The 15,488-nt window shown below is 38.2% G+C and overlaps 1 protein-coding gene across 2 annotated transcripts in view; it reads left to right on the forward strand.

Moving 5' to 3' along the window:
- ALOX5 (arachidonate 5-lipoxygenase) overlaps positions 1-15,488 on the forward strand; it is a 48,488-nt gene that overhangs the window by 5,934 nt on the left and 27,066 nt on the right. For both annotated transcript variants that reach the window (XM_016140933.2, XM_016140934.2), the window contains exons 2-3: positions 763-961; positions 3,683-3,764. In XM_016140933.2, the coding sequence (XP_015996419.1) occupies positions 763-961; positions 3,683-3,764 (281 nt within the window). The remainder of the gene's footprint in view (positions 1-762; positions 962-3,682; positions 3,765-15,488) is intronic.

The raw sequence follows: 15,488 nt of genomic DNA on the forward strand, positions 1-15,488 counted from the left end.
ACAGGACCTGGAAGTCAGTGTTCTCTGTGACCTCTCTGTGGCTCCTGCTCTCCCACAGGACGTGCTGTGGGACAGGAAGTTCTTCCACTCTGAAAGATGAGCATCCTAGCAGGATAGATGTACTCGCATACATGTTAAGGATCAAGGAGTGTCATTTCACATACACTCCTGGCTTCTTGGTCCTCAGGACCCAGGCTCAGACCACAGAGCACAGGAAGTGGGGGTAGGGGCTTCTGCTTTCTAACCACAAGTGTCTGACATTTGTGGCAACCACGGCATGTGAACTGTTCACTGTGCTAAGAGCCAAGAGGTTTGATGAAAATATCCAACTTCCCATTCCCTTTATAAAGTCCTCTCAGAGTTCTACTGGCAGCTTGATGGGAGACGGATGGAAAACACCTGGGGTCGCATGCAGGATGAACACTTCTGCCCCTAGAATGCTGAGAACTCTCTGCCAAGGAAAAAGTTCAAGGACTGGTGAAATTTGGCTTAGAAAGTACCTTGAGAAGGCATGGAGTCAAGAGATTCCCAAACCTTCTGGTCTTTGAAAGGCCCAATGCAGTTTTTGAGCCTCTCACCCTTCCTTCCCCATCTGTCATCGAGGGCTGCAGACACACGGGTCATCTAAAAGTCTGGTGCATGGCACAGCACAGAGCCTTACTGAAGACAGGCATTTGGCAGTCATCTTGGCTAAATTAACTCAAGGTGACACACAGGCTCAGGAGACCTCAGATGGTCTGATATGCCTTTCCTCCTTCTCAGGTTGATTCTTATGATGTGACAGTAGATGAAGAACTGGGTGATATCCAACTGATCAAAATTGAGAAGCGCAAGTACTGGATTCATGACGACTGGTACCTGAAGTATGTCACGCTGAAGACACCCTATGGGGATTACATAGAATTCCCCTGCTACCGCTGGATCACTGGTGAGGGCGAAATTGTCCTGAGAGATGGACGAGGTGAGCAGCTTAGGCCCCTTCCACTCTCTGAGCTCTCCAGAAACTTGGAGGGCTTGTAGGCCTCCCCTTCCTCAAAGAACTATATCCATGGGAATGATAACAATGTCATCATTGTATATTGCTCTGTGACTCAAAGCACCTGTGGGGAGGTGTGACCTTCCTCCTGGTATTAATGAGCCCCAGGCTCAGAGGGTAGAGTGAGAGTCCCCAGGCATATAACCAGCCATGTCCTCCCTCTGAGCAACAGTCTTTTTTTTTTTGCCAGAGGATAACTAGGCTCCCTGCTAGCAAATACCCCTGGGACGTACACCTAAGTAGGCAGTTCTCCAGATGTCAAGGCATCGCTTTACAGATTCACAAATACCCAGGCCCACAGTACCTTCTGTGAGGTCACAGTAGGTTTTGGGCTACAGGGACCCCCTTCCAGAGAAGCTATGGGCAGGCCCAATCAGCACAGTCACCCATTGTTAAACCTGAAGTCCCACTTTCTGCTGAAAGAGAAAGGAACCTAAACTCTTCCCTCTTAAGCAAGACCCTCAAATGTTCAAATGCGAATCTGGCACTTCTTAAGGAAGCCATTCTTCATAAGAGATATGCTGCTAGCCTGATATGGAGAACAAGAGAGAGAAGCAAATGGCAGAAGTCAACCAAGGATGCTAGCTATCCGAATGACTCCCCCTTGCACACTAGCCTCTTAACATGCATAAGTCGCATCCATGCCTCGGCAAAATTCCACCTTACCTCAAGTCACAGCCCTTCAGTTTGCTCACACTCAAAACTTGGAAAAATAAATCTTCAGGTGCTGTGCATCTACGAGAATATGCATCCATTGCTGCTTCTATCAGTGGCACCATTCAGCACTTCCTGGTTACGATGCATTTCCTTATCACTAGTTCATTTGTTCTTTACAGAAGCTAAGCAAGGTAGATAAAAAGAGAATGATTAACTCCCATTTTTTAGCCAAGAAAACCAAGACAAAGGAGGAAAAAGTTCTCTACAAGGCGTTCTTAAATTCTCAGGCCATATCCCATTGTTTCTGACATGGAATTTAACTTAAGAAACCAAATTCTAAGAATATTTCTGAACTGAATGACTGGAGCCAACAGGATTTTTGTCCCCTGACCTCATGGCAGGAAAAAGATCACAAAATTTATTCTGTCATGTGGCCATTTGACAGGAGTGTAGGCTAATAACTGTTGGGGCTGATCTGCAGTGGGGTAAGTACAGAGACTGAAAGTAGGCATTTACAAACTTTTACAGCAACTCAATAATAAAAACAGGGCTTACATTTTTAATGTCTTTGGTTTGTTTTTCATTTTATTTTTCTAGTAGCTAATTTTTATTGTATTTACAAAAAGACCAGTCTATGATGAAACAAAAGTTTTAAAAACCTGGCCCCTTAACACAGAGAGCTGGAGAAGCACTGTTATAGGTCCCCCTCCCAAGAGAAGCTCTGGATTTCTGCCACTCAGATTCCCTTGACTGTGTTCACTAGCTTTATCTTAAATAATAATATACAGAGTATTCATAATCCAACTGCTCCAGACCCTGCTCTTAGCCACCTGCTCCTCTGACATGAGAGATTAGATGTCTTTGAAGTCCCAGCTCAGTAGGAGGAAGATGAAGCTCAGGTCTATTATGATTATAGGACAATAACCATTGTTCCCATTTATTGGGTTGCAAGCACTGTTTGGAGTGCTTTACTGTATTCTATCACTAGATCCCCATCATAAACCTAGAAATAGGCATTATTATCTTCATTTCACCTGTAAGGAAGCCAAGGCAACTTGTTCAAGGTCACACAGCTTTAAGTGACAGATCCTGAGTCCACACCTTAAACCCAGGTATCTCTTCTAAAGCCCACATCCTAGGATACTATATACTGTTTTAAAATAAGCTTTATTCTCAATTCTCTATGTAGGCACCACGCGGAACTAAATAGTATTGACATCTGTTTCTTGGACTTAAGTCACACATTTCTCCAGGAAGCAGCCAACTTGACTTAGAAACACAATAGCCATGACTCTCTGCTGCTCCCTCAAGCAACAGGGAAGCCTTCAGGCAGCTGCTACTTCTATTCTGCATGAGAGTTGCAAGGGGAAGAGGAGTGAACTATTCTGCAATGGTTTAAGAAATCCACCAAGGACCATGAAGAGAGGAAAGACAGATGAAAGGCAGCTGTGAACTGGGGCCCAGGATTCTTGACCGAGGCAGTGTCCTGAGGGGCAGAGTGGGAGGTTAGAGCCCCCAGATGGAAATATACAGGCAGCTCAGAGATGCACATACCCTGTCCCTATAGAAGGGAGGCAAAGAATCATTGGCCTATCCCCATAAAGTCTGATGAGAAGCCTAGCTCATGAATCTGGACATCTGGACATGATTCTTATGTCATGAGATGCAGGTTCCCAGGGCTTGCTGAGTGAGCAGGCAGGAGGAGGAGGAACAGGGTTCGTCTTTTTTCAAATGAATGACAAGGGGCATGGGATTTGAGTCTTGTGTTGAAAATTCACTGATTGGGCGTGTGGCCTTGGATAAAGTTTAAAGGAAAAGCTATTCAACCTCCTTGAGCCCATTTGATAAAATAGGAGAGTGTTCTAAGACTTAAATAAAATAATACATGTGGAACACTCAGCATGTGTTGGGTGTCTGAGGGAAACCTGAATATTAGACTTTGTTATAATTTTTCCTTAGGTTCTTCTCACACTTGTTCTTTCCTCACAGCAAAGTTGGCCCGCGATGACCAAATTCACATTCTCAAGCAGCACAGACGTAAGGAACTGGAAACACGGCAAAAACAGTATAGGTGAGTTATGACACAAGACCAAATGGACATGAGACCATGGTTTCTTCTATTTCAGAGACATGGTGTGAAATGAACCCTGCTCACAACTTATGGCCTGTTGCTGCTGGTACATGATGACAAAGATATCAGCTCCCTATGACTCTCCTCAATCCCCAAGCTCCACCTGACTACCTCTCCAGGCAGAGAATGGTGAACAGGGTTTTATGAAAAAAAACTTGGGATCAACCATATTGGCACTTAGGAGGAATTGGGCAGCAAAAGCTTGAATTTATCTTAATGTTCTCCCACCTCCCATTGTAGGGATTACCTCTCACTTTTTATGTCTATTGATAATAGTTCACTTGTAAAAGTGATACATAATCCAGAACAAAATTGATAAATCTCTATATAACTAAGAAAAAAGAGAGGACATAAATTATTAAAATTAGAAATAAGAAAGGGAAGGTGAATATCATCTCACAGAAATTAAAATGAATAAAAGGGAATACTATGAATAATGGTATGCCAACCCATTAGATAAGTTAGATGAAATGAACAAATTCCTAGAAAGACAGAAACTGCCAAAACCGACTCAAGTCAAAATAATCTGAATAGAACAATTACAAGCAAAGAGATTGAATTAGTAATCTTAAAACTTCTCACAAAGAAAAACCCAGGCCCAGATGGCTTCACTTGTGAATTCTACCAACATTTAAAGAATTAATACCAATCTTTACAAAAAACAAAAGGGGAGGGAACAAATCTTAACTTATTGTATGAAACCAGTATTATACTGAAACCAGTCAAAGACATCATAAAAAAAGGAAACTGTACACCAATATCTTTTATGAATATAGATGAAAACATTTTCAATAAAATGCTAGCAAACCAAATCAAGCAGCACCTAACAGGCATCGTATAATAAAATCAGATAAAATTTATCCCAAATATTCAAGACTGGTTTAACATCCAAAAATCAATTAATGCGATATACCATATCAATAAAGAACAAGAAAGCATTTGATCATCTCAATAGACACGCAGAAAGCATTTGACAAAATTCAGCATTACTTTATGATAAAATAAGTTTTTAAAAATAGGAATAGAAGGGAAAATCCTCAACCTGATAAAGAGCATCTATAGAAAACTCACAGTTAACATCATACTTAATAGGGGAAGTTTGCATAATTTTCTCCTAACATCTAGGAACAAGATAAAAAATGTCAGCTTTTAGCACTTATAGTCAACATTGTACTGGAGGGTCTAGCCAGGGCAATTATGCAAGAGAAAAATGACAAAAGTACCCACATGGAAGAACAATAAATAAAACCATCACTATTTACAGATGACATGATCTTATATATAGAAAATTCTAATGAATTCACCAAAAAACTGTTGAAACTAAAAAACCAGCAAGGTTGCAGGATACAAGATAATATACAAAATTCAATTGTTTATATGCTAGCAATCAACAATCTGAAAATATAAATTAAAAAATTCAATTTACAATAGCATCAAAAGAAATAAAATATTTAAGAATGAGTTTAACAAAAGAAGTCCAAGACTTGTACAATGAAAACTACAACACATTGTTGAAGGTAATTAAAGAAGATATAAATAAGGTGAAAGATATCTCATATCCATGGACCAGAGGACTTAATATTGTTTAAATGGCAATATTCTCCAAAGTGATAAATAAACTCAACACCATCCCTATCAAAATCCCAGCTGCCTTTTTGCAGAAATTGACTAGTAGATCCTAAAATTTATATTGAAATGCAAAGAACCCAGAATAGTCAAAACAATCTTGAAAAAAAAGAAAACAAAATCGAAGAACTCACACTTCTCAATATCAGAATTACTACACTACTGCAGTAATCAAGACAATCTGGTACTGGCATAGGATAGATCAATGAAATAGGATTGAGAGTCCAAGAATAAGTCCTTACATGTATGGTCAATTAATTTTCAACAAAGGTAGTAAGACAATTAGAGGAAGACTAGTCTTTTCAATAAATGGGACAAATGAATAGCCAAATGTAAAAGAATGACGTTGAACCCTTCATACCATAAACATAAACTAATTTAAAAAGGATAAAATAGCTAAATGTACAAGCTGAAAAACTCTGAAGAAAACATGGGTAAACCTTCATGACCTTGGATTTGGCAAAAGATTTTTAGATGTAACAACAAAAGTGTAAGCAACAAAAGAAAAATAGATAAATTGATGTCATCAAGTTTCAAAACTTTTATGCTTCAAAGGATACCCTCAAGAAAATGAAAAGACAGCATACAGAATGGGATAAAATAGCAAGTGTTGACAAGGATGTGGAGGAATCAGAACCCTCATATACTGCTGATAGGAATATAATATGGTGCAGGTGCTTCGAAAACAGTCTGGTAGTTCCTCAGACTATTAGAGAGTCATCATATGATTCAGCAATTCCATACCTAGGCATATACCCAAGAAAAATGAAAACATATCCGTGGAAAAACTTCTACATGAATGTTTATAGCAGCATTATCAGTAACAACCAAAAGATGAATGCAACCCAAATGTCCATTAGCTGATGAATGTCAGCAGTATATCTACATAATGGAATATATTTCAGTAACAAAAAGGAATGAACACTTCTCTAGAGAAATTATGTGAAATGTCAGTAAGCACAAGAAAAGATGCTTGACACTGTTAGTCATCAGGAAAATGCAAATTGAAAGCACTATGAGATACCACTCCACATGCATTAGTGTAGATAATAATAAGTGCTCCCAAGGATGTGGAAAAACTCACTGCTGGTGGAATGTAAAATGATGCAGCCACTTTGGAAAATAGTTTAGCATTTCCTCAAAATCTTAAACAGAGTTACCACATGACCTAGCAATTCTACTACTAGGTATCTACATAGAGTAATAAAAAAATATTTCTACACACTAAAAATTATATGCAAATATTCATAGCAATATTATTCAGAATAACCCAAAAGTGGAAACAACCTAAATTCCATTAAGTGATGAATGGATAAACAAAATGTAGTATGTTCATACAAGAGAATATTACTTGGCATTAAGAAATAGTGAATAAAAAAAAAAGAAATAGTGAATCATGGATATATGCTAAACCATGGATGAAATTCAAAACGTTCTGCTTCATGAAAAAGTTATTTACAAAAGACCAAATATTGTATGATTCAATTTATGTGAACCATCTGAATGACAAATCTATAGACACAGACTAGTAGATTAGTGATTGCCTATGGCTAGAAGTTAGAAATGACTAATAGGGAGTGACTACTATAGGTACAAGTTTTCTATTTGGGATGAAAATATTCCCAAATTAGATTATGGTGATAGATGCACAAATCTGTAAATATACAAAAAACCTTTTAATTGGGTAACTTTAAAGGGTAAATTTTCTGGTATGTAAATTATATCTCAATAAAACCATTTAAAAATAATAATAATACATGATCTACAGTGCTCATGTGGAAACTGGTGGCCAGTGGGCTATATCCAGATTCTAACTATGGTGGGTCATTCTGGAGTTTTGAGCAAACAGGGCTTTTATTATAGTTTCCCCAGCCCACACCCTGATATTGTCTATATCAAGGCTTTTTTTTTTTCATTTTGTTTCCTACATTTGAGTTTGAGATTTCTTCCAGGAGAAGATGGTGGAAAGGATCTTGCTAAACAGCCAGCCTGGTTACTGGGGCTTTGGAGGAGCAATGACTATTACACATTTTTACATGTTCCATTGTAGCTTAACTTCTTACAAAGAATATGTAGTATGTCAGGTTTTTTTTTTTTTAATCCAGTAAAGCAAAGGAAGGGGAATAATGTAGAAGCAGAAAAATACCTGTAAATCATCCATTTTGCTTTTACTTATTTGGGATTGTACTATATATGTGACTTGACATCCTCTTAGAAGTATTGCAGAAACATTTCCCCATATTTTAAAAATCTCATCTCAAACATTATTCTAGGTTTTATATATTATTCTGTTGTATGGATGCACCATAATTTACTTAACACCAGTATGACTGGACATTTTGGAGGTTTCTAATTTTTTATCCTTATAAACAATGTGAAAACCTTTGTGTGAAACTTTTTGTGCGTTTTTAAGTATTTCCTTATGGCAGGTGCCCAGAAATGAAATTACTAATGCAAATAGTTATATAGACAAATTTTTCTTCGAAAGTCTTTAACCAGTTTTCACAAGCAGTGTGTGGGTACCCATTTCACCAGTTCTTGCCATAGCTAGGTAGCATCTTTTTTAAAACTATTTATTTTGTAAAGGTGTGTCTTATATCTTAGCTCTTTATTCTTCCCCCTAACTTTCAGGGACATACTGCTGTCAAGTGGTTGGTATTCCCACTGAGATCATTGGTTGCCCCAGCCTCAAAACTATCTTTAGCTCTCTCCTCTTTTCATAAAAACTTACATTCCCATAAAATAGAATGAAAAAAAAATAGGAAACAGGACATACATACATAGACATTTGATACATCACAAAGGGCACTAGCAATGGGCAGTGCTGGGGCTTTTGGGCATCCATACAAAAGAGGGAGAGATAGGAGAAGGAGGAGAGGAATAGGAAATTGACTCTATATCATGTCATTCAGAAAACTCAGTTTGGGGTTGAATAGGCTTAAATGTTAAAAGCAAAACTATGAAACTTTTAGACTATAGGGGATTATTCTTCATGGCCTCAAGGAAAAAATATTTTTCAAACAAGACTAAAAATGCACTAATCATAAAAGAAAATATTGAGTTCACCTACCTCAAGATGAGGAACAGAGTGAGACAACAATTCACAGTGATGGACAAGGATCATGATTTATAATATACCAAAGACCCCTACAAATCTATAAGAGGGTTGTCAATTCAGTAGAAAGATAGGCAAGAGATTTGAGCAGTCATCACACAAAGTCTAAGGAGAAAATATACAAGAAAGGTGCTCAGCTTCATTTGTAACCAAGAAAATCAAAAGTAATATCACAACGAAGATCTATTAATTAGATCACTACTACTACCACCACACAAACACACCAGGTCAGCAAAACTGAAACCTGACAATACCCAAGTATTAAAGAAGCTGTTGAGGAGTGGGAAGTCTCACTCACTGCTGGCAGGAATATAAACTGATACATCCTCTGCAGAAAACAATTTTGCAACAATAATAAAATTGAAGCTACATTATAATCTATGATCCAGAAATTCTATTCATGGATCCAAATCCATGTGCCTGTGCACCTGGATACATGTGCATAGGTGTTCACAACAGCATTATTTATTAGAGCAAAAAAAAATGGAAACCACACAACAGTAGAACATCAATGGTAGAACAGATAAATTGTGATCACTCTAACCTGCAAAGAAAATCAATGAACTGTTGTTTTACAGAGCAACATGGATAAACCTCACAACTACTGTGTTTCAAAATAGAAACCAGACACAAGTCTAGCCAATCCATAAAGTTTGGAATTATGTTGTTTAGGGAAAGTTGTATAGCAGTGGAACAATAAATAATTGCAAGGAAATGATTATCATAAAAGTAAGAATGGTGATTGGGGGAGGTGGAGTGGGAATTGGGTTTATGGGTACCAGTAATGTTCTGATTCTTGATCTCGATGTTGGTTATACAGATGTTTGGTGCATTTTTCTGCAGAGGTGTGTGTGTCTGTGTGTGCATATATATATATAATGCATACATATATTTATATATCCTATTTCATAATAAAAATTTTAAAATAAAATTTATATCTTTATATCTGGTGGGGGAGAGTAATTGGATTATACTGTGGGTAATGTTAAGGATTTATGAATTTGTTTTAGAATATTTGTGTAAGCCGCATTTTTAGACTTTTATACTTGGTACAGTGCACAAAGAAATGTCCAAGAGCTCTACACCATCCATCCCCATTCAAAAGGTTATTTCTATGCTCCTTTCTTGGCTATCCTCTCTTCAACCACCTGTGGCAAAACCCCTACCTGCTTCTGGCCTTGTAGAAGGAAGTTCTACAGCTTCTAGAGAATCAGGCTGTTTTTTTCCTGTTAGGTGAATAGACAGCAAGACTTAACAGTTCTACACAAATTTCAGAGTCAGATGGTGATGACTGATAAATTAGTCTTACAAGCATTTTGCCTAACCCAGTATTTCCCAAAATGTTCCCTGGGGTATTGGTCCCAAAACTTTTTCCCAGAAAAAAATATCCCATGGTAAAACAAGTTTGGAAACTGTTTATCTCATCCCGCTTCTGGAGGTTCACAATGCGCATAAGCGTTGATGATTCTGAGAAGTCCTGTGGTGATGAAACATGGCTAATTTCATTTTATTTTATCTTTTTACTTTTTAATTTTTCTATTTTTAGTTTTTAATTGTCACTTATATACAATATTATATTAGTTTCAGGTGTGCAAGACAGTTATTAGATATTCATATAACTTTTGAAGTGATTACCACAATAAGTCCAGTACCCATCTGACACCATACATAGTCATTACAATACTACTGACTATATATCCTCCATGCTATACTCTACATCTCCATGACTATTTTGTAACTACCAATTTGTACCTCTTAATTCCCTCTCCTCTTCATCCATACTCCTATCCCCAATCTGACAAACATCAAAATGCTCTCTGTATCTGTGAGCTTGTTTCTGTTGTTTGTTTATCCTTTTCTGTAGATTCCATATGACATTTGTCCTTTTTTTGTCTGATTTACTCCACTCAGCACAATACCCTCTAAGTTCATCCATGTTGTTGCAGATGGTAATATTTCATTCTTTGATATGGCTGACTAATATTCCATTGTATATATAATCCACCTCTTCTTTATCTATTCATCCATTGATAGACACCCAGGATGCCTCCATATCTTGGCTACTGTAAATAATGCTGCAATGAACATATGGATTCACATATCCCTTCAAAGTAGTGTTTTGGGTTTCTTCAGATAAATACCCAGAAGTGAGGTAATTGGGTTCTACTTTATCTCTTGTTATACAGCCTTTGTTTAAAAGTCTTATTTTGTATGGTATAAGTATTGCTACCCCAACTTTTTTGTTTGTTTTCATTTTTATGAAACATCTTTTTCATCCCTTTACTTTCAGTCATTGTGTGTCTTTCAGTCTGAGATGAGTCTCCTATAGGCAGCATATATAAGCGTCTTTTTTTCTGATTTTCTTATCTATTTAGCCACCCTATCTTTTGATTGGAGCATTTAATCCATTATATTTAAAGTAACTGCTACTGAATATATAGTTATCGCCATTTTATTATTCATATTTTTAATCTTTTTTTCCCCCTTCTTCTTCTTAAAGAAGTCCTACTAATATTTCCTGTAACACTAACTTGGTGATGATGAACACCTTTAGCTTTTTCTTGTCTGGGAAGCTCTTTATCTGTCCTTCAATCCTGAATGATAGCTTCACTGGATAGAGTAATCTTTGTTATAGGTCCTTGCTTTTCATCACTTTGAATATTTTGTGCTAGTCCCTTCTGACCTGCAAAGATTCTCCTGAGAACTCAACTTGCAGTCTTATGGGAGCCCCACAGTGGGTAACTGACTACTTTTCTCTTGCTGCTTTTAAGGTTCTCTCTTTGTCTTTAACCTTTGGTATTTGAATTTTAATGTGTCTCGGTGTGGGCCTCTTTGGGTTTATCTTGTTTGTGACTCCCTGTGTTTCCTGGGTTTGTATGTCTATTTCCTTTACCAGGTTAGTGAAGTTTTCCATCATTATTTCTTGAAATAGTTTTCATTTCCTTGCTCTCTTTCTTCTCTTTCTGGTATCGCTCTGATGAGAATGTTTTACACTTGATATTGTCCCAGAGCACCCTTAACTATCCTCATTGTTTCAGATTCTTTTTTTGTTGTTGCTCTTTTAAAATGGTATTTTCTGCTACCTTATCTTCTAAATCACTGATTCGATCCTCCACTTCATCTAATCTACTGTTAATTCCTCTTAAGGTGTTCTTCATTTCAGTTATTGTATTCTTCATTTCTGACTAGTTCTTTTTTATGTTTTCTATCTCCACTTTTATGTCTTCTGTCTCTTTGTTAAAGTTCTCACTGAGGTCATCTACTCTTCTCCTAAGTTCATTGAGCATCCTTATAACCAGTGTTTTGAACTCTGCATACGGTAGATTGCTTATCTTCATTCTGTTTAGTTATTTTTCTGGAGTTTGTTCTTTGTTCTGTTCTTTCCTTTGAGACATTTTTTTTTGTCTTCCCATTTTGGCTGCCTACTTGTATTTGTTTCTATATGTTAGGTAGGGTTGCGATGTCTCCCAGTATTACAAGAGTAGTCTTATGTAGTAGCTGTCCTTTAGGTCCCAGTAGCACAGTCTTTTTTGATCACCTGAGACAGGTGCTCAAGGTACGTCCCTTGTATGCATTGTTTGTGCCCTCCTGTTGTATTTGAGCCTTGGTTTCTCTTTGCTCATCAATGGAAAGGATTGATCCTTGGGCTGATTTGTTGTGATGACTGGCTGTGACCAGTGGAGATGTCATGCACGGGCTGACCCTACAAAGCAGGATTCGCTTTAGCAGGGCTCTGGTGCCTGCCCTGTTTGGCCTTTGGGTGTGTTGTCCTCGGATGTGACTCCTGGTGGCCCAGCATGGAGGCTAGGGATTCCTAGGAGGGGCACTCACAGGCCAAGTTCAGCTGCAGCCTGTGCCCTGTTCAGAGCCACCTGGCAAGAGCCACCAAGAAATCCACAGACGGCCACCACCTATGCTGGATTTGGAAGTGCCTCAAGAGGCCAAGCTTCAAACCAAGGCTGGCTGCCACTACTGCTGGGATTGAGGTTTCTCAGCTAGAAGTACAAGGCATGCTGGGGCCACATGCTGCCTGTTTAAGTTCTGTGAACCTTTGAGAGATTTTAGGAAAGTCCGCAGCATGAGCTGAGACAGGTCATTTGTATGGAAAATACACTGGAAGTGGCTTGGTTAGGCCCTGCACATTGTGAAGGGTGGGGTCTCAGGGAATCACCAAGACAGGGCGACCACTGTTAGTTACATTGATGGAGACTCAGGTATCGTGCCTACGTGGGTCTACAAGCTGCGTGGGGGAGGGTTTAACAAAGGAACAATGCTCTCTGCCAGCACTTCTGTCTGAGAGAAAGCTGCCCCCACAGCTTTCGCCCTGAAGCCAGACAACTCAATTTTTCTCCATATGTTTCTGGCACTTTTTGAGCTGCTGCCCCAGAGCTGGAGCTCAGAGTGAGTGAGTCTATCACTGAGTAAGTCTACACATGGGCCTTTTAAGAGGAAAGTTTGCAACTCCCTCAGCCCTCCATCTCATTTAGCCACAATCTCTACTGGTTTTCACAGCCAGAAGTTATGGGGACTTCTCTTCCTGGTACTGGAAAACTGAGATGGGGAGTCCAGTGTGGGGTCAGGACTCTTTGCCCTCCCAGAGGGAACCTTTCTCCCAATTCTCAACCACCACATGTGGGTGTGGAGCCCACCCATTTCACATCTATACATCTCCTACCAGTCTTGACGTGGCCTCTTCTGTGTGTCCCCAGTTGTAGGACTTCAGCTAGACTTCAGGTGACTCCCAATGATGGCTAGTCTGTAGGTTAGCTGTAAGTTTTTTAATTAATTAATTTATTTTTATCGTGATATTGGTTCATGAAATCCAATAAGTTTCAGCTGTATACCTGTAATTTTGATGTGGGCATGAGAAAAGGTGAGCACAGCATTTACCTACTCCACCCTTCTGACTGCAAGCCCTTAATTTCTTTTCAACCTAGTGTTTCCCAAGATCATTTGACCCACAATTCTTACCATCCTTCAAAAAAGGGCTCTATGGAGCACCTTTTGGAAAACACCCCTTTACCAGGGAGTGGTGAATTCAGTGGTATTTTCACAGGAATGGGGCTTTGGCAGGGTCTAGAAAAATGAGGCATCTCTTCTTGACCTTTTGGCTAAGATCAAGTGTAGAGAGATGGGGATAGAAGGGTTTTCTGATGTGATAGTTTTCCCCTTTCATAGATCTAATCATCATTTTTTTCTTCCTCTTTCTACTAATCTGTCCTTTTCAGACCCACTCCTCTGCTTCCATTCAGGAAGTACTAAACTTTGCACTGTCTGCATAATCTTGGAGTTCCTCTTTCACATGAACTCCCAGGCTTCCAGATTAGAGTTTGGAAGTAAAGTAACTATTAAAATCAGTCTCTAATATGCCAGAAAACCAGCAAGTCTAGCCAACTCTCATTGCTCCCTTAGCCAGTCAAGAATATGGAGAAGCCAACACAGGTCATAACCCACTGCCCATGTTCTCTAATTGTGACTTCATGTACCTATGTGGCACACACACACATACACACACATGCACACACACACAAAGCAATATATAGTATAGCAATTTTTAATCTACATCATTTAATCTAATCATTCTGTGCCTTACTTTTTTTCCACTCGTCCTTTCTGTTTTGAAGAGCAACCAGTTGACACAGATAGGTGTTGTTCATTATTGTAGCTTCTGTATAATGAACCATCATATGAATAAACCACCATAATCCCACTTGTCTGATGATGGATATGTGGGGTGTCTTTAATTTCTGGCTGTTACAATCCACATTTCAGTGAGCTTTCTCATATATCTCCTGGTGCTTTCATGGAAGAGTTACTCTATTCCTAGTAGACTTGCAGGGCTGTAGACCACATTTTAGGTTTTCTAGTTATTTCCAATTGTTTTTCAATGGGTTTCTGTCAATTTTCACCCCTAGCAGCTGTTTCTGAGGATTACTATTTCCCTACATTATCAACACACTTTACATCTTGAGACTTTTTTCATTCTTGTCAATCTAATGTGTGAAATAGTATCTCATTGTTTTCCTCCTCTGTAAATTTTTGCTTTATATGAATGTACCATAACTTATTCAAAAATTCCATACTGATGAACATTCATCTTGTTTCTCATTTGTGTATTTGTTTATTTGTTTTTGGTATTACTAACAGCACTGCAAGAAGCAACCTTATACAAAAATTCTGATGTGCAGTTGCTTTAAGTAGTCTTATGTTGATACCCAGAACTCACATTGCTAGGGCAAATCAGCATTTATCATTTTAAGAAATTCTGACAAAAATCCTATCCCAAAATGTTATAGTAATTTTCAGTTCCACCAATTGGCTTTGAAAATATACTTTTGCTCATCCTTTACCAGTTCCTGGTGACATTGATCTTTTAAATTTTTGACAACCTAAAAATCCCTGAGACTCCACTGTTGTTTTAATCTGCATTCCCCTGACCACTGGTGTGTTAAGTATTCTGCAATGCCTATTCTTTGAATTATATGCTTTATTTTTCTGGGTTTTTAAATTTTAATCCTTAATCTAAAGGAGCTCTTTATATGTTAGGATGGTATCCTATTGGTATAGCATATAGCATACATATCATTTGTCACTTAGGATTTCAGTTCTTTATTTGCTAAACTATATGTATTTTTTTTCCTTTTAAATTTTTGGGTTTCTCACTTTGCTTAAGAAGGCCCTCCCTACCCCAATGTTACATAAGTGCTCCTATATTTTCATATAACACTTTTATAATTTTTTTTAACTTTAGTCCTTTAATTCATATGCCATATATTTTTACACATGATGTAAAGTAGTGGTCCAAGGTCCCAATATTATTTATTACAAAATACATTCACTCCTACTGCTTTGGGGTGACACTCATAGTAGCCAGTTCCTGGGCTCAGCTCTCACAGCCACTTACTCCATGTCCTGTGAAAGTT

Source organism: Rousettus aegyptiacus, unplaced genomic scaffold (assembly GCF_014176215.1).
Source record: "Rousettus aegyptiacus isolate mRouAeg1 unplaced genomic scaffold, mRouAeg1.p scaffold_m13_p_6, whole genome shotgun sequence".
Taxonomy (NCBI): domain Eukaryota; kingdom Metazoa; phylum Chordata; class Mammalia; order Chiroptera; family Pteropodidae; genus Rousettus; species Rousettus aegyptiacus.